Raw genomic sequence first — 23,788 nt, 5'->3', positions numbered from 1 at the left:
GTCCGGGGTCCCGTCCCGGCCCGGTCTCTACCACAGTCCGGGGTCCCGTCCCGGCCCGGTCTCTACCACAGCCCGGGGTCCCGTCCTGACCCGGTCTCTACCACAGCCCGGGGTCCCGTCCCGTCCCGGTCTCTACCGCAGTCCGTGGTCCCGTCCTGACCCGGTCTCTACCACAGCCCGGGGTCCCGTCCCGGCCCGGTCTCTACCACAGCCCGGGGTCCCGTCCCGTCCCGGTCTCTACCACAGCCCGGGGTCCCGTCCCGGCCCGGTCTCTACCACAGCCCGGGGTCCCGTCCCGGCCTGGCCCGGTCTCTAACACAGCCCGGGGTCCCGTCCCGGCCTGGCCCGGTCTCTAACACAGCCCGGGGTCCCGTCCCGGCCTGGCCCGGTCTCTACCACAGCCCGGGGTCCCGTCCCGGCCTGGCCCGCTCTCTACCACAGCCCGGGGTCCCGTCCCGGCCTGGCCCGGTCTCTACCACAGCCCGGGGTCCCGTCCCGTCCCGGTCTCTACCACAGCCCGGGGTCCCGTCCCGGCCCGGTCTCTACCACAGCCCGGGGTCCCGTCCCGGCCCGGTCTCTACCACAGCCCGGGGTCCCGTCCCGGCCCGGTCTCTACCACAGCCCGGGGTCCCGGCCCGGCCCGGTCTCTACCACAGCCCGGGGTCCCGTCCCGGTCCGGCCCGGTCTCTACCACAGCCCGGGGTCCCGTCCCGGCCTGGTCTCTACCACAGCCCGGGGTCCCGTCCCGGCCCGGTCTCTACCACAGCCCGGGGTCCCGTCCCGGCCCTGTCTCTACCACAGCCCGGGGTCCCGTCCCGGCCCGGTCCGGGCTCTACCACAGCCCGGGGTCCCGTCCCGGTCCGGTCTCTACCACAGCCCGGGGTCCCGTCCCGGCCCGGTCTCTACCACAGCCCGGGGTCCCGTCCCGGCCCGGTCTCTACCACAGCCCGGGGTCCCGTCCCGGCCCGGTCTCTACCACAGCCCGGGGTCCCGTCCCGGCCTGGCCCGGTCTCTACCACAGCCCGGGGTCCCGTCCCGGCCTGGCCCGGTCTCTACCACAGCCCGGGGTCCCGTCCCGGCCCGGTCCGGTCTCTACCACAGCCCGGGGTCCCGTCCCGGCCCGGTCTCTACCACAGCCCGGGGTCCCGTCCCGGCCTGGCCCGGTCTCTACCACAGCCCGGGGTCCCGTCCCGGCCTGGTCTCTACCACAGCCCGGGGTCCCGTCCCGGCCCGGTCTCTACCACAGCCCGGGGTCCTGTCCTGGCCCGGTCCGGTCTCTACCACAGCCCGGGGTCCCGTCCCGGCCCGGTCTCTACCACAGCCCGGGGTCCCGTCCCGGCCCGGTCCGGTCTCTACCACAGCCCGGGGGTCCCGTCCCGGCCTGGCCCGGTCTCTACCACAGCCCGGGGTCCCGTCCCGTCCCGGCCCGGTCTCTACCACAGCCCGGGGTCCCGTCCCGGCCTGGTCTCTACCACAGCCCGGGGTCCCGTCCCGGCCCGGTCCGGTCTCTACCACAGCCCGGGGTCCCGTCCCGGCCCGGTCCGGTCTCTACCACAGCCCGGGGTCCCGGCCCGGTCTCTACCACAGCCCGGGGTCCCGTCCCGGCCCGGCCCGGTCTCTACCACAGCCCGGGGTCCCGTCCCGGCCCGGCCCGGTCTCTACCACAGCCCGGGGTCCCGTCCCGGCCTGGTCTCTACCACAGCCCGGGGTCCCGTCCCGGCCCGGTCCGGTCTCTACCACAGCCCGGGGTCCCGTCCCGGCCCGGTCCGGTCTCTACCACAGCCCGGGGTCCCGGCCCGGTCTCTACCACAGCCCGGGGTCCCGTCCCGGCCCGGCCCGGTCTCTACCACAGCCCGGGGTCCCGTCCCGGCCCGGCCCGGTCTCTACCACAGCCCGGGGTCCCGTCCCGGCCCGGCCCGGTCTCTACCACAGCCCGGGGTCCCGTCCCGGCCCGGCCCGGTCTCTACCACAGCCCGGGGTCCCGTCCCGGCCTGGCCCGGTCTCTACCACAGCCGGGGTCCCGTCCCGGCCCAGTCTCTACCACAGCCCGGGGTCCCGTCCCGGCCTGGTCTCTACCACAGCCCGGGGTCCCGTCCCGGCCATGTCCGGTCTCTACCACAGCCCGGGGTCCCGTCCCGGCCCGGTCCGGTCTCTACCACAGCCCGGGGTCCCGGCCCGGTCTCTACCACAGCCCGGGGTCCCGTCCCGGCCCGGCCCGGTCTCTACCACAGCCCGGGGTCCCGTCCCGGCCCGGCCCGGTCTCTACCACAGCCCGGGGTCCCGTCCTGGCCCGGCCCGGTCTCTACCACAGCCCGGGGTCCCGTCCCGGCCCGGCCCGGTCTCTACCACAGCCCGGGGTCCCGTCCTGGCCCGGCCCGGTCTCTACCACAGCCCGGGGTCCCGTCCCGGCCTGGTCTCTACCACAGCCCGGGGTCCCGTCCCGGCCCGGTCCGGTCTCTACCACAGCCCGGGGTCCCGTCCCGGCCCGGTCCGGTCTCTACCACAGCCCGGGGTCCCGGCCCGGTCTCTACCACAGCCCGGGGTCCCGTCCCGGCCCGGCCCGGTCTCTACCACAGCCCGGGGTCCCGTCCCGGCCCGGCCCGGTCTCTACCACAGCCCGGGGTCCCGTCCCGGCCCGGCCCGGTCTCTACCACAGCCCGGGGTCCCGTCCCGGCCCGGCCCGGTCTCTACCACAGCCCGGTGTCCCGTCCCGGCCTGGCCCGGTCTCTACCACAGCCGGGGTCCCGTCCCGGCCCAGTCTCTACCACAGCCCGGGGTCCCGTCCCGGCCTGGTCTCTACCACAGCCCGGGGTCCCGTCCCGGCCATGTCCGGTCTCTACCACAGCCCGGGGTCCCGTCCCGGCCCGGTCCGGTCTCTACCACAGCCCGGGGTCCCGGCCCGGTCTCTACCACAGCCCGGGGTCCCGTCCCGGCCCGGCCCGGTCTCTACCACAGCCCGGGGTCCCGTCCCGGCCCGGCCCGGTCTCTACCACAGCCCGGGGTCCCGTCCTGGCCCGGCCCGGTCTCTACCACAGCCCGGGGTCCCGTCCCGGCCCGGCCCGGTCTCTACCACAGCCCGGGGTCCCGTCCTGGCCCGGCCCGGTCTCTACCACAGCCCGGGGTCCCGTCCCGGCCCGGTCTCTACCACAGCCCGGGGTCCCGTCCCGGCCCGGTCTCTACCACAGCCCGGGGTCCCGGCCCGGTCTCTACCACAGCCCGGTGTCCCGTCCCGGCCCGGTCTCTACCACAGCCCGGTGTCCCGTCCCGGCCCGGTCTCTACCACAGCCCGGGGTCCCGTCCCGGTCCGGTCTCTACCACAGCCCGGGGGTCCCGTCCCGGCCTGGCCCGGTCTCTACCACAGCCCGGGGTCCCGTCCCGGCCTGGTCTCTACCACAGCCCGGGGTCCCGTCCCGGCCCGGTCCGGTCTCTACCACAGCCCGGGGTCCCGTCCCGGCCCGGTCCGGTCTCTACCACAGCCCGGGGTCCCGTCCCGGCCCGGTCTCTACCACAGCCCGGGGTCCCGGCCCGGTCTCTACCACAGCCCGGGGTCCCGTCCCGGCCCGGTCTCTACCACAGCCCGGGGTCCCGTCCCGGCCCGGCCCGGTCTCTACCACAGCCCGGGGTCCCGGCCCGGCCCGGCCCGGTCTCTACCACAGCCCGGGGTCCCGGCCCGGTCTCTACCACAGCCCGGGGTCCCGTCCCGGCCTGGCCCGGTCTCTACCACAGCCGGGGTCCCGTCCCGGCCCGGTCTCTACCACAGCCCGGGGTCCCGTCCCGGCCTGGCCCGGTCTCTACCACAGCCCGGGGTCCCGTCCCGGCCCGGTCTCTACCACAGCCCGGGGTCCCGTCCCGGCCTGGCCCGGTCTCTACCACAGCCCGGGGTCCCGTCCCGGCCTGGCCCGGTCTCTGCCACAGCCCGGGGTCCCGTCCCGGCCTGGTCTCTACCACAGCCCGGGGTCCCGTCCCGGCCCGGTCTCTACCACAGCCCGGGGTCCCGTCCCGGCCCGGTCCGGTCTCTACCACAGCCCGGGGTCCCGTCCCGGCCCGGTCTCTACCACAGCCCGGGGTCCCGTCCCGGCCTGGCCCGGTCTCTACCACAGCCCGGGGTCCCGTCCCGGCCTGGTCTCTACCACAGCCCGGGGTCCCGTCCCGGCCCGGTCTCTACCACAGCCCGGGGTCCCGTCCCGGCCCGGTCCGGTCTCTACCACAGCCCGGGGTCCCGTCCCGGCCCGGTCTCTACCACAGCCCGGGGTCCCGTCCCGGCCCGGTCCGGTCTCTACCACAGCCCGGGGTCCCGTCCCGGCCCGGTCCGGTCTCTACCACAGCCCGGGGGTCCCGTCCCGGCCTGGCCCGGTCTCTACCACAGCCCGGGGTCCCGTCCCGTCCCGGCCCGGTCTCTACCACAGCCCGGGGTCCCGTCCCGGCCTGGTCTCTACCACAGCCCGGGGTCCCGTCCCGGCCCGGTCCGGTCTCTACCACAGCCCGGGGTCCCGTCCCGGCCCGGTCCGGTCTCTACCACAGCCCGGGGTCCCGGCCCGGTCTCTACCACAGCCCGGGGTCCCGTCCCGGCCCGGCCCGGTCTCTACCACAGCCCGGGGTCCCGTCCCGGCCCGGCCCGGTCTCTACCACAGCCCGGGGTCCCGTCCCGGCCCGGCCCGGTCTCTACCACAGCCCGGGGTCCCGTCCCGGCCCGGCCCGGTCTCTACCACAGCCCGGGGTCCCGTCCCGGCCTGGCCCGGTCTCTACCACAGCCGGGGTCCCGTCCCGGCCCAGTCTCTACCACAGCCCGGGGTCCCGTCCCGGCCTGGTCTCTACCACAGCCCGGGGTCCCGTCCCGGCCATGTCCGGTCTCTACCACAGCCCGGGGTCCCGTCCCGGCCCGGTCCGGTCTCTACCACAGCCCGGGGTCCCGGCCCGGTCTCTACCACAGCCCGGGGTCCCGTCCCGGCCCGGCCCGGTCTCTACCACAGCACGGGGTCCCGTCCCGGCCCGGCCCGGTCTCTACCACAGCCCGGGGTCCCGTCCCGGCCCGGCCCGGTCTCTACCACAGCCCGGGGTCCCGTCCTGGCCCGGCCCGGTCTCTACCACAGCCCGGGGTCCCGTCCCGGCCCGGCCCGGTCTCTACCACAGCCCGGGGTCCCGTCCCGTCCTGTCCCGGTCTCTACCGCAGTCCGTGGTCCCGTCCTGACCCGGTCTCTACCACAGCCCGGGGTCCCGTCCCAGCCCGGTCTCTACCACAGCCCGGGGTCCCGTCCCGTCCCGGTCTCTACCACAGCCCGGGGTCCCGTCCCGGCCCGGTCTCTACCACAGCCCGGGGTCCCGTCCCGGCCTGGCCCGGTCTCTACCACAGCCCGGGGTCCCGTCCCGTCCCGGTCTCTACCACAGCCCGGGGTCCCGTCCCGGCCCGGTCTCTACCACAGCCCGGTGTCCCGTCCCGGCCCGGTCTCTACCACAGCCCGGGGTCCCGTCCCGGCCTGGCCCGGTCTCTACCACAGCCCGGGGGTCCCGGCCCGGCCCGGGTCTCTACCACAGCCCGGGGTCCCGTCCCGGCCTGGCCCGGTCACTACCACAGCCCGGGGTCCCGTCCCGGTCTCTACCACAGCCCGGGGTCCCGTCCCGGCCCGGTCTCTACCACAGCCAGTGGTCCCGTCGCGGCCCGGTCTCTACCACAGCCAGTGGTCCCGTCGCGGCCCGGTCTCTACCACAGCCCGGGATCCCGTCGCGGCCCGGTCTCTACCACAGCCCGGGGTCCCGTCCTGGCCCGGTCTCTACCACAGCCCGGGGTCCCGTCCTGGCCCGGCCCGGTCTCTACCACAGCCCGGGGTCCCGTCCCGGCCCGGTCTCTACTACAGCCCGGGGTCCCGTCCCGGTCTCTACCACAGCCCGGGGTCCCGTCCCGGCCCAGCCCGGTCTCTACCACAGCCCGGGGTCCCGTCCCGGCCCGGCCCGGTCTCTACCACAGCCCGGGGTCCCGTCCCGGCCCAGCCCGGTCTCTTCCACAGCCCGGGGTCCCGTCCCGGCCCGGCCCGGCCCGGTCTCTACCACAGCCCGGGGTCCCGTCCCGGCCCGGTCTCTACCACAGCCCGGGGTCCCGTCCTGGCCCGGTCTCTACCACAGCCCGGGGTCCCGTCCCGGCCCGGTCTCTACCAGAGCCCGGGGTCCCGTCGCGGCCCGGTCTCTACCACAGCCAGTGGTCCCGTCGCGGCCCGGTCTCTACCACAGCCAGTGGTCCCGTCGCGGCCCGGTCTCTACCACAGCCCGGGGTCCCGTCGCGGCCCGGTCTCTACCACAGCCCGGGGTCCCGTCCCGGCCCGGTCTCTACCACAGCCCGGGGTCCCGTCCTGGCCCGGCCCGGTCTCTACCACAGCCCGGGGTCCCGTCCCGGCCCGGTCTCTACCACAGCCCGGGGTCCCGTCCCGGTCTCTACCACAGCCCGGGGTCCCGTCCCGGCCCAGCCCGGTCTCTTCCACAGCCCGGGGTCCCGGCCCGGCCCGGTCTCTACCACAGCCCGGGGTCCCGTCCCGGCCCGGTCTCTACCACAGCCCGGGGTCCCGTCCTGGCCCGGTCTCTACCACAGCCCGGGGTCCCGTCCCGGCCCGGTCTCTACCACAGCCCGGGGTCCCGTCCCGGCCCGGTCTCTACCACAGCCAGTGGTCCCGTCGCGGCCCGGTCTCTACCAGAGCCCGGGGTCCCGTCGCGGCCCGGTCTCTACCAGAGCCCGGGGTCCCGTCGCGGCCCGGTCTCTACCACAGCCCGGGGTCCCGTCCCGGCCCGGTCTCTACCACAGCCCGGGGTCCCGTCCCGGCCCGGCCTCTACCACAGCCCGGGGTCCCGTCCCGGCCCGGTCTCTACCACAGCCCGGGGTCCCGTCCCGGCCCGGTCTCTACCACCGCCCGGGGTCCCGTCCCGTCCCGGTCTCTACCACAGCCCGGGGGCCCGGCCCGGTCTCTACCACAGCCCGGGGTCCCGTCCCGGCCCGGTCTCTACCACCGCCCGGGGTCCCGTCCCGTCCCGGTCTCTACCAGAGCCCGGGGTCCCGTCCCGGTCCGGTCTCTACCACATCCCGGGGTCCCGTCCCGTCCCGGCCCGGTCTCTACCACAGCCCGGGGTCCTGTCCCGGTCTCTACCACAGCCCGGGGTCCCGTCCCGGCCCGGTCTCTACCACAGCCCGGGGTCCCGTCCCGGCCCGGTCTCTACCACAGCCCGGGGTCCCGTCCCGGCCCAGTCCGGTCTCTACCACAGCCCTGGGTCCCGTCCCGCCCCGGTCTCTACCACAGCCCGGGGTCCCGTCCCGGCCCGGTCTCTACCACAGCCCGGGGTCCCGTCCCGTCCCGGTCTCTACCACAGCCCGGGGTCCCGTCCCGTCCCGGTCTCTACCACAGCCCGGGGTCCCGTCCCGGCCCGGTCTCTACCACAGCCCGGGGTCCCGTCCCGGCACGGTCTCTACCACTGCCCGGGGTCCCGTCCCGGCCCGGCCCGGTCTCTACCACAGCCCGGGGGTCCCGGCCCGGCCCGGTCTCTACCACAGCCCGGGGGTCCCGGCCCGGCCCGGTCTCTACCACAGCCCGGGGGTCCCGGCCCGGCCCGGTCTCTACCACAGCCCGGGGTCCCGTCCCGGCCTGGCCCGGTCTCTACCACAGCCCGGGGTCCCGTCCCGGCCTGGCCCGGTCTCTACCACAGCCCGGGGTCCCGTCCCGGCCTGGCCCGGTCACTACCACAGCCCGGGGTCCCGTCCCGGCCCGGCCCGGTCTCTACCACAGCCCGGGGTCCCGTCCCGGCCCGGCCCGGTCTCTACCACAGCCCGGGGTCCCGTCCCGGCCCGGCCCGGTCTCTACCACAGCCCGGGGTCCCGTCCCGGCCCGGCCCGGTCTCTTCCACAGCCCGGGGTCCCGTCCCGGCCCGGCCCGGTCTCTTCCACAGCCCGGGGTCCCGTCCCGGCCCGGCCCGGTCTCTACCACAGCCCGGGTCCCGTCCCGGCCCGGTCTCTACCACAGCCTGGGGTCCTGTCCCGGCCCGGCCCGGTCTCTACCACAGCCCGGGGTCCCGTCCCGGCCCGGTCTCTACCACAGCCCGGGGTCCCGTCCCGGCCCGGCCCGGTCTCTACCACAGCCCGGGGTCCCGCCCAGTCTCTACCACAGCCCGGGGTCCCGTCCCGGCCTGGCCCGGTCACTACCACAGCCCGTGGTCTCGTCCCGGCCTGGCCCGGTCTCTACCACAGCCCGGGGTCCCGTCCCTGCCCAGTCTCTACCACAGCCCGGGGTCCCGTCCCGGCCCGGTCTCTACCACAGCCCGGGGTCCCGGCCCGGTCTCTACCACAGCCCGGGGTCCCGTCCCGGCCCGGTCTCTACCACAGCCCGGGGTCCCGTCCTGTCCCGGTCTCTACCACAGCCCGGGGTCCCGTCCCGGCCCGGCCCGGTCTCTTCCACAGCCCGGGGTCCCGTCCCGGCCCGGCCCGGTCTCTACCACAGCCCGGGTCCCGTCCCGGCCCGGTCTCTACCACAGCCTGGGGTCATGTCCCGGCCCGGCCCGGTCTCTACCACAGCCCGGGGTCCCGTCCCGGCCTGGTCTCTACCACAGCCCGGGGTCCCGTCCCGGCCCGGCCCGGTCTCTACCACAGCCTGGGGTCCCGCCCAGTCTCTACCACAGCCCGGGGTCCCGTCCCGGCCTGGCCCGGTCACTACCACAGCCCGTGGTCTCGTCCCGGCCTGGCCCGGTCTCTACCACAGCCCGGGGTCCCGTCCCGGCCCGGTCTCTACCACAGCCCGGGGTCCCGTCCCGGCCCGGCCCGGTCTCTACCACAGCCCGGGGTCCCGGCCCGGTCTCTACCACAGCCCGGGGTCCCGTCCCGGCCTGGCCCGGTCTCTACCACAGCCCGGGGTCCCGTCCCGGCCCGGTCTCTACCACAGCCCGGGGTCCCGTCCCGGCCCTGTCTCTACCACAGCCCGGGGTCCCGTCCCGGCCCGGTCTCTACCACAGCCCGGGGTCCCGTCCCGGCCTGGCCCGGTCTCTACCACAGCCCGGGGTCCCGTCCCTGCCTGGTCTCTACCACAGCCCGGGATATTGTCCCGGCCTGGCCCGGTCTCTACCACAGCCCGGAGTCCCGTCCTGGTCTCTACCACAGCCCGGGGTCCCGTCCCGGCCCGGTCTCTACCACAGCCCGGGGTCCCGTCCCGGCCTGGCCCGGTCTCTACCACAGCCCGGGGTTCCGTCCCGGCCCGTTCTCTACCACAGCCCGGGGTCCCGTCCCGGCCCGGTCTCTACCACAGCCCGGGGTCCCGTCCCGGCCTGGCCCGGTCTCTACCACAGCCCGGGTTCCCGTCCCGGCCCGGTCTCTACCACAGCCCGGGGTCCCGTCCCGGCCTGGCCCGGTCTCTACCACAGCCCGGGGTCCCGTCCCGGCCTGGCCCGGTCTCTACCACAGCCCGGGGTCCCGTCCCGGCCTGACCCGGTCTCTACCACAGCCCGGGGTCCCGTCCCGGCCTGGTCTCTACCACAGCCCGGGATCCTGTCCCGGCCTGGCCCGGTCTCTACCACAGCCCGGAGTCCCGTCCTGGTCTCTACCACAGCCCGGGGTCCCGTCCCGGCCCGGTCTCTACCACAGCCCGGGGTCCCGTCCCGGCCTGGCCCGGTCTCTACCACAGCCCGGGGTCCCGTCCCGGCCTGGTCTCTACCACAGCCCGGGATCCTGTCCCGGCCTGGCCCGGTCTCTACCACAGCCCGGAGTCCCGTCCTGGTCTCTACCACAGCCCGGGGTCCCGTCCCGGCCCGGTCTCTACCACAGCCCGGGGTCCCGTCCCGGCCTGGCCCGGTCTCTACCACAGCCCGGGGTCCCGGCCTGGCCCGGTCTCTACCACAGCCCGGGGTCCCGTCCCGGCCCGGTCTCTACCACAGCCCGGGGTCCCGTCCCGGCCCGGTCTCTACCACAGCCCGGGGTCCCGTCCCGGCCTGGCCCGGTCTCTACCACAGCCCGGGGTCCCGTCCCGGCCCGGGGTCCCGTCCCGGCCTGGCCCGGTCTCTACCACAGCCCGGGGTCCCGTCCCGGCCCGGTCTCTACCACAGCCCGGGGTCCCGTCCCGGCCTGGCCCGGTCTCTACCACAGCCCGGGGTCCCGTCCCGGCCCGGTCTCTACCACAGCCCGGGGTCCCGTCCCGTCCCGGTCTCTACCACAGCCCGGGGTCCCGTCCCGGCCCGGCCCGGTCTCTACCACAGCCCGGGGTCCCGTCCCGGCTAGGTCTCTACCACAGCCCGGGGTCCCGTCCCGGCCCGGTCTCTACCACAGCCCGGGGTCCCGTCCCGGCCTGGTCTCTACCACAGCCCGGGATCCTGTCCCGGCCTGGCCCGGTCTCTACCACAGCCCGGAGTCCCGTCCTGGTCTCTACCACAGCCCGGGGTCCCGTCCCGGCCCGGTCTCTACCACAGCCCGGGGTCCCGTCCCGGCCTGGCCCGGTCTCTACCACAGCCCGGGGTCCCGTCCCGGCCCGGTCTCTACCACAGCCCGGAGTCCCGTCCCGGCCCGGTCTCTACCACAGCCCGGGGTCCCGTCCCGGCCTGGCCCGGTTTCTACCACAGCCCGGGGTCCCGTCCCGGCCTGGCCCGGTCTCTACCACAGCCCGGGGTCCCGTCCCGGCCTGACCCGGTCTCTACCACAGCCCGGGGTCCCGTCCCGGCCTGGCCCGGTCTCCACCACAGCCCGGGGTCCCGTCCCGGCCTGGTCTCTACCACAGCCCGGTGTCCCGTCCTGGTCTCTACCACAGCCCGGGGTCCCGTCCCGGCCCGGTCTCTACCACAGCCCGGGGTCCAGTCCCGGCCCGGCCCGGTCTCTACCACAGCCCGGGGTCCCGTCCCGGCCCGGTCTCTACCACAGCCCGGGGTCCCGTCCCGGCCTGGCCCGGTCTCTACCACAGCCCGGGGTCCCGTCCCGGCCTGGCCCGGTCTCTACCACAGCCCGGGGTCCCGTCCCGGCCCGGTCTCTACCACAGCCCGGGGTCCCGTCCCGGCCCGGTCTCTACCACAGCCCGGGGTCCCGTCCCGGCCTGGCCCGGTCTCTACCACAGCCCGGGGTCCCGTCCCGGCCCGGGGTCCCGTCCCGGCCTGGCCCGGTCTCTACCACAGCCCGGGGTCCCGTCCCGGCCCGGTCTCTACCACAGCCCGGGGTCCCGTCCCGGCCCGGTCTCTACCACAGCCCGGGGTCCCGTCCCGGCCTGGCCCGGTCTCTACCACAGCCCGGGGTCCCGTCCCGTCCCGGTCTCTACCACAGCCCGGGGTCCCGTCCCGGCCCGGTCTCTACCACAGCCCGGGGTCCCGTCCCGGCCTGGCCCGGTCTCTACCACAGCCCGGTGTGCCGTCCCGGCCAGGTCTCTACCACAGCCTGGGGTCCTGTCCCGTCCCGGCCCGGTCTCTACCACAGCCCGGGGTCCCGTCCCGGCCCGGTCTCTACCACAGCCCGGGATCCCGTCCCGGCCCGGTCTCTACCAGAGCCCGGGGTCCCGTCGCGGCCCGGTCTCTACCAGAGCCCGGGGTCCCGTCGCGGCCCGGTCTCTACCACAGCCCGGGGTCCCGTCCCGGCCCGGTCTCTACCACAGCCCGGGGTCCCGTCCCGGCCCGGCCTCTACCACAGCCCGGTGTCCCGTCCCGGCCCGGCCGGTCTCTACCACAGCCTGGGGTCCCGTCCCGGCCCGGTCTCTATCAGAGCCCGGGGTCCCGTCCCGGCCTGGCCCGTTCTCTACCACAGCCCGGGGTCCCGTCCCGTCCCGGTCTCTACCACAGCCCAGGGTCCTGTCCCGTCCCGGTCTCTACCACAGCCCGGGGTCTCGTCCCGGCCCGGTCTCTACCACAGCCCGGGGTCCCGTCCCGGCCCGGTCTCTACCACAGCCCGGGGTCCCATCCCGGCCCGGTCTCTACCACAGCCCGGGGTCCCGTCCCGGTCTCTACCACAGCCCGGGGTCCCGTCCGAACCCGGTCTCTACCACAGCCCGGGGGTCCCGTCCCGTCCCGGTCTCTACCACAGCCTAGGGCCCTGCTCTGGTCCGTGTCAGACCAACAATTAGCTGGTTATGGACTCTGGCCCGGGTCCTCCCATCTCCCCAGCCACCCCAGCTCCAGGCAAGGTCAACACTCCGGCCCTGGGGAGCCCCACGTCCCGGACACCAACACCCGATTGCTGGGCCCGGGCTCCGGCCTCTCCAGCCTCCCATTCGGACTCGGTCCCAGGTCCCCGGTGAAAGCTCCGTGCTCTTCGTGAGGGTGCGGGATGCCGGCGCCGAGTCACCGTCCGGGAACCATCGGTGGAAATGTGTTATTAGTAATGAGGTTATCGGAAAGTGAATGAAGGGAGTCCTGTCACACAGATCATAGTTCAAACTCTGGCCACTCTATCACTGCCCTCATTCTCCCCTCCATACCATCCGGAAACAGATCTGCATCGTAACAGTATCCCCTGAAGGCAAACATTCCCCACGTGTCCTCGTCCACCTTACCCACCGTGTTTGCACTTTCAGAGATCTGTTAAGTTGTCCTTCAGATCGGTTGGTTTCTTTTGTGCCCGACTATTTCTGGTGCACGCCTGAGTTTGGTTTTTCAAAGAACATTTTCTCGCACTTGTCGGATTAAATTCCATTGCCAACAATCGGCTCATCACTAGCACATTGAAACATCCGACCATCCACCTCACTATTCACAATCTCACCAATCAGCTGCAGACTTATTAAATATGGTTCCTGTATTCACATCAGTAGTTCACATTTATCACAAACGCAGAGGTCCATGCACTGATCGGTGTGAAATATCACAGCCCGCCACCAACATCCTCTGCTTCCTATCACCATGCCAGTTCCAGATTCCACAGACCGTAATCGTTACCAGCCTGAGTCTCGAGGGGCAACATCTGTCACATTATTCTCTTAAATATACTTTCCTCCCCAAAAAATGTCATCAAATTTGTTAGACAGAATTTCATAGAAGCAAAGTCATGCTGACTTCCCCAGTGAGGATAAATCTTAGTCACAGACCCTTCAGCCCGAGGTGTTGTGCCCACTCACAATCAATCTAGCCATGCCATCCATTTTTCTATTGTTTCTGTTATCCACTGTGTCGAATACTTTCTTAATTGCCCCTGCCTATACCCCCACCCCTGGCACAGCGTTCTGCCACTCCAAAAGTAAAGTTACTTCTGACATTCCCCATATACTTTCCTTCAATCACCTTAAACGTATAGTATTTCCAAACCGATCTATGTTAAAGCCCTGTTATGCCTCTAATGTCCGTTCCTGGTCATCCAACTTCTGCGGTGATGTGCAGGTCCTGCAGAATGTCCAAGGTTGGATTGTTTCAGGAATCAGTTGCAGCCTTCCGAAGAATATTGGAAGAGAGTGGGTGGGGGAGGGGAGCATGTTGTGGAAGGTGGAAGGTGGAGAGGAGGTTTGAAGGGGGAATGGGGTGGGTACGTGGGGACTGGTGCTGACGGGGGTAGGAGGGGGTATGCGTGAGACTGAAGCTGACGGGGGTAGGAGGGGGTATGTGTGAGACTGAAGCTGACGGGGGTAGGAGGGGGTATGTGTGAGACTGAAGCTGACGGGTAGGAGGGAGTAGGTGTGAGACTGAAGCTGATGGAACGGGGTGGGTATGTGGGGACGTGCTGATGGGGGTAGGAGGGGTATGTGGTGACTGGTGCTGATGGAGGTAGGAGGGGGATGTGGGGACTGGTGCTGATGAGGTGGTTATGTGGGGTCTAGTGCTGATGGGGTGGGAGGGGTATGTGGTGACTGGTACTGATGAGCGTAGGGGGATGTGGGGACTGGTGCTGATGGGGGTAGGAGGGGGATGTGGGGACTGGTGCTGATGGGGGTAGGAGGGGGATGTGGGGACTGGTGCTGATGGGGGTAGGAGGGGGATGTGGGGACTGGTGCTGATGGGGTGGATATGTGGGGTCTAGTGCTGATGGGGGTAGGAGGGGGATGTGGGGACTGGTGCTGATGGGGGTAGGAGGGGGATGTGGGGACTGGTGCTGATGGGGGTAGGAGGGGGATGTGGGGACTGGTGCTGATGGGGGTAGGAGGGGGATGTGGGGACTGGTGCTGATGGGGGTAGGAGGGGGATGTGGGGACTGGTGCTGATGGGGGTAGGAGGGGGATGTGGGGACTGGTGCTGATGGGGTGGATATGTGGGGTCTAGTGCTGATGGGGGTAGGAGGGGGATGTGGGGACTGGTGCTGATGGGGGTAGGAGGGGGATGTGGGGACTGGTGCTGATGGGGTGGATATGTGGGGTCTAGTGCTGATGGGGGTAGGAGGGGGATGTGGGGACTGGTGCTGATGGGGGTAGGAGGGGGATGTGGGGACTGGTGCTGATGGGGTGGATATGTGGGGTCTAGTGCTGATGGGGGTAGGAGGGGGATGTGGGGACTGGTGCTGATGGGGTGGATGTGTGGGGTCTAGTGCTGATGGGGGTAGGAGGGGGATGTGGGGACTGGTGCTGATGGGGTGGATGTGTGGGGTCTAGTGCTGATGGGGGTAGGAGGGGGATGTGGGGACGTGCTGTTGGGGTTTGTGGGCAGTTTACAAGGGTGATGATCGGCTCCACCCTGCAGCTGCTACACTGGGAGGTAATCGGACCCTAATGCCAGAACAATTCTGTGAAGCGATTTAGATGTGTTGTTAGATTAGAGAGTTGTTGTGAGAGATTTCGCCGGAGGTGGGGAGACGAGATGTCAATGCTTTAAACAGAAGTATGTGTTCTCATAAGTGAACTCCAGTAATGAAGACACTGGGTCCATCTTCCCATTTTATAGATCCTGGACTCTCCTCTCTTCCTAACTCAGATACTAGCTACACATTGAGAATGTTGGATGAAAATTGATGCAAATGCTGAATTTGGATTTGTCACCTTTCCATGATTCAGATTGTCAATCCTTAAACTAATTCTCCCTCAGAATCTCTCATTAAAATCTTTCCAAACCTAGTAGTGCCCCAGATCCAATATCCATTCCTGAATGTAAAGTAGAATGGGACATTTTACTGCACGGACGATGCTGTTGCTGCCTGTTCCACAATCTCACTGATGCAACGATATCGAAAAGTTTAGAAACTTAGCTGGTTGCAAACTCCAAGTGAACTTCCAAGCCACTCACTCACTTTTACCTCTCTTGCAGTGATCTGTTTGCATGTATTCCTGGGAGAGTGATTCATCAAGGTGAAACGCCAATGTGGCAAAGTGATCACAGCTCGAGCAAGCTTGTTAACAACCAGAGAGATGTTCCATGAGGATGCTGTTTTGGAATTAGCAGCTGAGCTGCAGGGAGAGTTTACCCAGTGAAGCTGGATCTACATCAGGGATTAGCACTTTGCTCTTTAGTGGATGTTTTATTTATAGAGAAGGTCAAAGAAATGGACTTTATTCCAGGGAAGCACGTTGGTTACATCATCGGCAACAACGTATGCGCAAAATTCTAATTTCACAGACAAGCTTATTGTTTAATAATCTGGAGAAAAGTAATTGTTATTTTGGAACAGGGTGAAATTTGCAACACTGCCACATTGTGTGAATCTATGGAAGCTCTTTCTGCTGGAAGCATGTCGAGCAGCAGCCTGCCCCCTCTGCGTAACCTGCCCCAGTGGTCTCGTGTGGGGACGCTCGATAGAACTCGGTATAACGTTAACCCACTTCCTCTGTCTCCTGCCTCGAAGACAGATAAACCGGAGCCCCCTCGGCAGGCTGGCCCTGGAAGTGAGCACGGCAAGATGGATGCAAACCTGCGGGCGGCCGCGCTGGAAAGGAATCTCAAGTTCCTGCAGGAGCAGCATTCGGAAACTCTGGAGAAGCTGCACAAGGAAATTGAGCTGCTCAAGCAGGCGAATCAAGGTGTGTAGATGCTGTACGCTGTAACTCGCAGTTAGAGGGACTGGGGAAATATGAATTGCATTAGAAGTTAAAGAAACTGGGCCCCCAATACCCATTTTCCCCCTTAACTTGCCAAGTTCACTGGGACATTTATTGTTCTGTGATATAACATTAAAGCATGAATTAAAAGAATTTTGGAGTATTAATTGTCTGGAATATATGTTACTCTGGCACCAGAAGGTCATGCTGGATTACAACAGTAAGGGAGAGACTGTGCACGGGCACACATTGTTTGCGGTTTCCTCTGAGTAATGGAGTGGAGGCTGGGTCTCCAACCAGGTGAATTCCTGTAATGATGGTTGAAGTCTGACAATGCCAGCGGTCATTACATTGTTACCATGTGTGCCAGTGTGCTATCATTATTAATCCAAAAGGCATAAAAGTGTGGCTTCCTTCTTGTATGGGAGTTTTGTTATTTCTTTGGTTCTCTCTCTTGGTCAGAGGCTAGTAGACTGTCCTTTCTGGGTTCGATCTAGGTATTGTCCAGTGACATTGAACTTTTTGCATGTTCTCCATCCCCGTTTATTTCGGTCAGTTGATTGCACAATCAGCTCTGAGTTGGAAAGCCTTGTGTACACTTTCCCTTCCACAGAGTTGAGTGCAGAACTCTCTGGTGTAGTACAAAGAAGGGGGTTGCAATGTTCTCAATGTTATTTTGTTCTTAAGATATTAAACCAAGACCTTAACTGCTGCTCAGGTGGGCAAGGAAATTCTCTCAGTATCCCAGCAAATACTTGTCCCACAGCCATCACTTTGAAAGAAAGCCCTAGCAAATAATTCGTTTCATTGTGTTTCACTGGGTCTTGCTGTCTGCTGCTTTCCCCATCCTATCGCCTTGATTATAATTTGAAAGCATTACTTTGCTGCAAAGTATTTTTGGACAGAAGGCAGTTATAATACAACCCTTTCAATATCCTGGTGACAGCCTGTAGCAGCCTTATGGTGTATTGCAAAATGCTCAGCCAATTTTTCGAAAGGATTCAGTCCCTGATAATCTCAGTTCCTTCACTGTTTATTGATGTATAATAACAAGATGTTATTATTTTACAACAGATCTCATTTTTAGGATGATAATGAACCAGGGGTTGATCCACCAAGGTAAGTGTTTCATCAGTTTTTAATCTGTTCATTAGATTTCTTCTTTCCTTTCTGCTGAAAGATTCCCAAAAGAGGTGACTGGTAAAGACAGAGCCAAAGGATGGAGATAGTTCCTTCAGCTTACCGAGTCCATGATGACCACCAAGCCCGATTTACATTAACACATTGCATTCTCTTCATATCACCAACACCTGCTTACAACAGGCATTTACCCTACTAAGAGCACATGTCTGGGGTGTGTGAGAGGAAACCAGAGAGAACCCAGGGGAACATGGAAACTGCACACAGACAGGTCCCAAGATCAGGATTAAGTCGGAGTTACTGGAGCAACTTGCTGCCTTTAAAGGCAGCCCACTGCTGACAAAAGGGCCATACAGATTAGAACCTCCTGATCCAGATCGAGATCCATACTCAGAATGTTCATTCACCTTGGTTTGGACCTGGCTAGACGTCTGGTGCCTCTGAGTAACAGCATATAAAGAGGGTGAATGTGGAGAAGATGTTTCTTATGTTGGGGCTATCCAGAACTAGAGGGCACGGCCTCAAAATTGAATGGTGACCTTTTAGAACAGAGGTAAGGAGGAATATTTTTAGCCAGAGAGTGGTGAATCTGTGGAATGCTCTGCCACAGCCTGTGGTGGAGGTCAAGTCCGTGGGTATATTAAAGGCAGAAGTTGATAGTTTCCTGATTGGTCAGGGCATTAAAGGATATGGTGAGAAGGCAGATGTGTGGGGTTGAGTGGATCCAGGATCAGCCATGATGGAATGGTGGAGCAGACTCGATGGGCTGAATGGCTCCTGTGTCTCATGGCCTTATGGTCATTGTGGTTAGAACATAGCACATTACAGCATAATCCAGACCCTTCTGCGCATGTTGTTGTACCATCCTTTCAACTGACTCCAAAGATCGATCTAATTTTTTCCAAATTTAGCTGTCCAATTTTCTGTTGTCTATGTGCCTATCTCAGAATTTTGAAAATGTCCTTAATGTATCTCTCACTACCACTACCCCCACTAGCAGGGGCATTACGTGCACCCAGCAGTCCCTGCAAAATACCTATTTCTGACATCTCCCTTATACTTTCTGGAAGTCATATTAAAATTATGCCATTTAAAGTTTAGCCATTTCCACCCTTGGTAAAGGTCCATGGCTGTCCACTTGATCTCTGACTGTTGTGGGAGAGACATGAAGGGCAGGAGGATACTTCTGCGTTGTGTATTTATCTGAGGACATTCGTGGTGTTAGTTGAGCTGCCCACTAGAGCCTGGCAACACCTGCTAATGGAGAGCATGGGAAGGACTTTGTACTGTAGTCCAACAGAAATGGTGAGTACCTGTGAGAACTGCAGAATGCTGTACCCTCTCTTCTCAATGTTCCATCATATGTGATCGGAAGTGCATTTTTAACACCCTTGCTTCATATCCCTTGATGTCTATGTCTAATACAAATCTACTATCATCACTGTTGTTTAAATACCACTCGAGTCTAAACAGATTTCTGAGGGAGAGTTCCAAATAACCTTGTAGTGGTGAAATTTGGAGGTTGAGGAAAAAACATTTGGGGTAGTTTTCAGGAACGGCAGAGAGGCAATGATGGAGTAGACTGCCTTTAGCCCTTACCTTCTGTAATGAGACACAAGATAATTGAAATAAGAGTAGAGTGACTGGAAAAATTCAGGATGTGAGGCAGAATCGGCAGAGAGAGAAGCAGTTCACATTTTGAGCTGGTCACTCTTTAATTACTGTTCTGATTTCAGAGTTACTTTGATTTTGGGCCTTGGCATAATTGTTTTCTTTTCCACAATTTGTAGCTTCTGGTTTAAAAATATAACTGGTAAAACTTTCTTGGGTATAAAATGAGCAATTAACTTTTCTTGTGCATAACTCAGGAGTTCTCTCCATCTTTGTTGGATACATAGTATGCCAATGAAAGCGGTATATCTCAGAGACTCACAGGCAGGGTTTGTTGGTAATACATTGTGACAATGGCTTGTGTCTTTGGAAGGATTTCTCCCACAGAACCATATGTGAGGCATGTTTCATTATTAATTTAGTCTATCAAAGTCTCTGCAACCTGCTGCCTACAATTTACAATTCCTCCTGCCTTAGGGCTGATGTAGAGTCACAGCGATAAATTAGGCGAGTATTGTTCACAAAACTGAAGCTTCTACAGTTAAATCCCTTAGATCAGTGGTAGTAGAAACTCTGCACTCTAAATCACACCAGTATATAAAATTCTGCTACTCACAATGCAGTCACAGTAACCGATGTTATCCCAATGGAGACTGCAGAATATAGAAGTTTTGCTAACAGTCCGTTGGTTTGCCTTGCTGATTTATTCTAAAACTGTTAGTTAAGCTGCAGTTGCAGGAGAATAGCTCTCTTGGGCAGCGCAGGCAGTATTGTATCACATGCCTGACATTTCTTCTGATCTTTCAAATGACAGAGGCTCTTCGGTTTGAAAATAATGTGAACATTATGCAATTAGGTTGATTGTGATGGATTTGATGGTCAGAGGTTCATATGAGTAGAAACTGAGAAGCAGAAGTAAGTAAGTAAAAAGGGTCAGAAGGCTTTTGGCTTTCTGACCTCCATTGGTCAGGGCATTTGAGTAGAGAAGTCAGAATGCTACCTTACAGTTGTACAAGGTGTTGGAATATTGTGTTCAGTCCCTGCTTAGGAAAAGTGCCTTTAACCTGAAAGGCGTGCAGAGGAGGTTTATGAGGATGTTGCTGGGACCTGAGGGATTGAGTTGAGGAGAGAAGTTGAGGGAGGTAGAGTTTTTCATTCAGCGTAGGAGAATAAGCGGCAATCTAATAAAGATGGTTAAAGTCATGAGGGGCATGGATAGAGCGAACATACACATTTTTCCCAAGGTTGGTGAATCTCAAACTAGAGGGTATAGATTTATGATGAGATGGGCGAGATTTAATAGGAACCTGAGGAACAACCTTCTCACCCAGAGGGTGGTCAATATTTGAAATAAGCAAATGACCAGGCAAGTGCATTAACAACATTTAGAAGGTATCTGATCAGCATGGACCATTTAGGCTGAAGGGTCTGTTTCTATTCTGTATGATGACTCTATGATCCCACCAGGTGTAACTGTTCCAGATCTATCATATAATGTTTCATCATTCATGAACTCAAACTTTTGCAGGAAATTGTAATTCGTTATTTTGTTTAATTGCTTCCCCTTATAATCAAACACATGGGTGTAGAGTTGAAGATTTGGTTTTGGAGCCATAGAAAAGTACAGTACAGAAACAGGCCCTTTGGCCCATCTAGCCTAACCATCGACTGGGACCATAGCCCTCCTTACCCCTATTATCCACGTGTCTATCCAAATGTAACCCCCTGGGTCGCCTCAGGCTCGCTCAGCTCATTTCGTCTAGGGGGAGCAGCCTTCGGCCCCGCCAAACTGGGTAATCAGCTGGTGTGGATGCTGTGTGATGTCCCCGCCTCACCCAAAAACAGACAGTACACCATATGCGATTAAATGAGTACAATTTATAAAGGTTACTATAACTAAGTGATTAATAACAATACAGTATATATGAAGAGAAAATTAAAGAAAAGGCGCCAAACTTATCAAAGTCCAAACCACTTCGTGCACAGCCGTTGGAGCTCAATTACTGAAGTCTTCTGGCCACCATTCGATCCCCTCCGAATTCCTCGACTCGCAGCTCAGGACCCTCCGAACTCCTCGGACTCTCCAAACAGCTCAGGACCCTCCGAATGGTCAACCAAGCACATCTAGCTTCATCCCCCCCTCCGTCCTCGGAGAATCTCCCGGCCTCGGACCCCCCTTTGGGGTCCGATCCTCGCCCAGCTTAGAGCATTGCGTCCTCTCTCTCGACCCCCTCGCGCCGATCTGCCCAAAAGCCCGTCAACAAAAGCTTACAGACTCAGAAGAAAGAACATTAATCCCCATTTGGTTTACAAAGGAATACCATTCTCGTTATCAGTAAATTAGCATTCCTGCTAGTTAACAAAAAAGAAGAAACCCTCTTTACACTCTCCCTCCACCAAATAAAAGTCATGTCCTCATGACTACTAAATAACTCGCCACCTTTCCTGCCAACACACCGTAACCCAAGCACAAACAGTGACATCTCCTCCCCACACAGTAACCCTCACGCCCCGTTCCTCAGGCGCTACTTAGGCCAACTATCTGGGAGTTCCCTAACCCTTCTGAGGCCTCCGTACCCCCTCACCTAAACCCTTCAGGCTCGGACACAACTGGGGATACCTTGGGCCCACTACCAACTCCTCTCTCAACCTCTCACTCATGCCCCACACTGCACACCCTCCCCGCTACACCTGACTCAATGGGAGAAGGGCCAAATGTCTCTTCCTCAATCGAGGGAAAGTCAGCAAAAGGCAGCATGTACCACACATCCAGCACATCATCCATCGAATCTGTATTCTTCCTCATTCCTGTGATCGGTAGCTGCTGTTTGATCTTCTCCAAACGGAAACATGTGGCCTGCACTGCTCCCGCAGTCTCTTCAGCCTCCTGTTCAGTATTCACTGCACTTCTCTCCAGCTTTTTCTTCCTCATGACTTCTTCCAGATCAACTTTCAGGTTTTGCACTTCATTTGAACTGTCGATGGTCATCTTCAGGTTCCCTTCAAGCTTCCGCTTCTCTCTGCTGAGATTCGTCTGTAATTTCTTCCCCTCCGCAAACTCCCCTCTCCGGGTTCTCAGTTTGCTATTACCCTCAGTCAGACAACTTTCTTCATTCTCTCCAACTTGTAAGTCTTCCGAATGGTTCCAGATCACTTTCTCCAGTCTTTCCGTCTTCATTTCAAACTTGATTCCGTAGAGACAGTCACTCACGAGCTGCGACCTTCGCCAGCCCTGGCACGTGTCCCGAAAACACTTTAACTCGGTAGTTCTCAGCCGCTCCTGCAACGACCTCACTTCATATTCTCCTGAGGCAAATCCAAACACCAAGAGATCATCCACATACACCAAAACTCCAAATGCCTCCACATCCCCTATGGTCTTCCACCTGCCCCGCAGGAAGGTTGCAAGGGCTCCAGATATGCCCTGTGGCATCTTTTCGGACCCGAAGACTCCTAGGGAATTTATAACGGCCGTCTTCTCCTTGTCGGCCCCACTCATCGGGATCTGGCAACATCCACTCCTCCGATCCAGCACCTTAAACCACATCGCACCACTCAGACAGGCCATCGCCTCTTCGGCCCTCAGGGCCATATTCTGGTCACTGACAGTGCGCCTCTTCAGCGCAATATAATCCATACACACGCTGCCTACATCTTCCACGGCTGTAGGGGCCAGTCGCCGCAACCTCTCTCTCTCCGAGGTGTCTTCAGCAGTCAACTCCCCTCCCTTGGGGTATTTCGCAGCGTCCACGAAGAGGGTCTCACCCTCAGATACTTCCCCCAGGCCGTACCACCACTGGCTCTTGTTTGAATTCGGTATCGGCCCAATGCTGCTACACACGTCTGCACAAGCAGCTCGAAACCCTGGGTGCATCGACAATGTCTCCAAACAGCGCTCACCCGCCTCCTCCGGGCAGGCCCCAAAGCACACCAGCAGGATATTGGTTCTATCTAGAACAGAAACGCTGCCCGTCTCAACAGGGTCCGGACACATCAGCATTAACGATTCCTGAACCTCAGTCTCCTCCACATTTGCCTCTAAGAACTCCATTTTCACTGACCAACAACCGTCGTCTGGATAATCACCAGCACTGGTACCCCGAATCTCCAGTGTCCTCAATGTCGCCAAGGGTAAATGCTTCCAATAACGGTTATGAAACAAACTGTACAGCAACTTAACCGGCGCCCCGGTGCCGAGGATGGCTTTAACTTGACTTCCATCCATCCGTAACAACACCTGTGCGCGTGGCCCCTCTAAGCCTTCAGGAATAGAGTCTGCTCCTGTCGGGAGTTCCTTGGTACATTGCTGGGAACGTGCTCCCCCAGAGACCCCAAGCCGTTCCCCCACTGGGCCTCCTCTAAGTTTCCCGACACCTCTCGAACCAACGGAACAACTGATCCCCTTGACAGATCCCCTTTGCACCACAAGCAATTTATCTGCCCCCCTAGGCAAAAAGGGATACCCTAAAAACTTCCCACCAATCTCGTGCCACGGATATGATAAGCCCCCCAGCTGCGGCATTTGACTTCCAGTCAAACCACACGCATTTTCCCACACTTTCCCAGAACTGGCAGCGGTCACTTCGAGGTAATTGCGCCCGACAGTTCTAACAAAGTCACCAGCCCGTCTACTCAAACTTTCAACCCGTCCCTGTCGCTTTCCCTCAGCCAAGCACTGCCACTCACCCAACAACTGAGAGGTCCACTCCGCCCACGCCTCCGCCCCTTTAGGGCTGGACATTATTCCAATAACCGGGCGGAGCTCACCACTGCTGAAACATCCCAACCTGTCACTCCTCAATCTCCAAACAGTACGGACAACCCATGGTCCCATCACCATTTCGTCAGCACTAGTTGGAACTCGAACAACGACCTCGAGGCTACCAACAGCAGTCACCCCACCCAACACACACGCAGCGATTACCAGCAATCACACACCCACAAAGGCACACCAGCTCTTCGCCGCAGACACAATTTAAAGAGGGTGATCACACAGCTTCCACAGAAATCAATCCCGGACGAGCACCCCACAATGTAACCCCCTGGGTCGCCTCAGGCTCACTCAGCTCATTTCGTCTAGGGGGAGCAGCCTTCGGCCCCGCCAAACTGGGTAATCAGCTGGTGTGGATGCTGTGTGATGTCCCCGCCTCGCCCAAAAACAGACA

At 62.5% G+C, this 23,788-nt stretch overlaps 1 protein-coding gene and 1 pseudogene across 4 annotated transcripts in view; both read left to right on the top strand.

Annotated features, from left to right (window-relative positions):
• LOC132401275 (mitochondrial import inner membrane translocase subunit TIM14-like) overlaps positions 1 to 23,788 on the top strand; it is a 499,620-nt pseudogene that overhangs the window by 389,189 nt on the left and 86,643 nt on the right.
• The window catches only part of si:ch211-222n4.2 (uncharacterized protein LOC101885505 homolog), a 104,027-nt gene that overhangs the window by 11,330 nt on the left and 68,909 nt on the right, over positions 1 to 23,788 (top strand). For 2 of the 4 annotated variants that reach the window (XM_059983322.1, XM_059983321.1), the window contains exons 2-3: positions 15,680 to 15,854; positions 16,947 to 16,991. In XM_059983322.1, the coding sequence (XP_059839305.1) occupies positions 15,680 to 15,854; positions 16,947 to 16,991 (220 nt within the window). Of the gene's footprint in view, positions 1 to 15,144; positions 15,855 to 16,946; positions 16,992 to 23,788 lie in introns of all 4 variants that reach the window. The other 2 variants (XM_059983323.1, XM_059983324.1) reach the window with 2 other exon arrangements.

Source organism: Hypanus sabinus, chromosome 10 (genome assembly GCF_030144855.1).
Source record: "Hypanus sabinus isolate sHypSab1 chromosome 10, sHypSab1.hap1, whole genome shotgun sequence".
NCBI lineage: Eukaryota > Metazoa > Chordata > Chondrichthyes > Myliobatiformes > Dasyatidae > Hypanus > Hypanus sabinus.
Note: the sequence above shows the minus strand (reverse complement) of the source record. Positions and strands in the feature narration are given on the sequence as shown.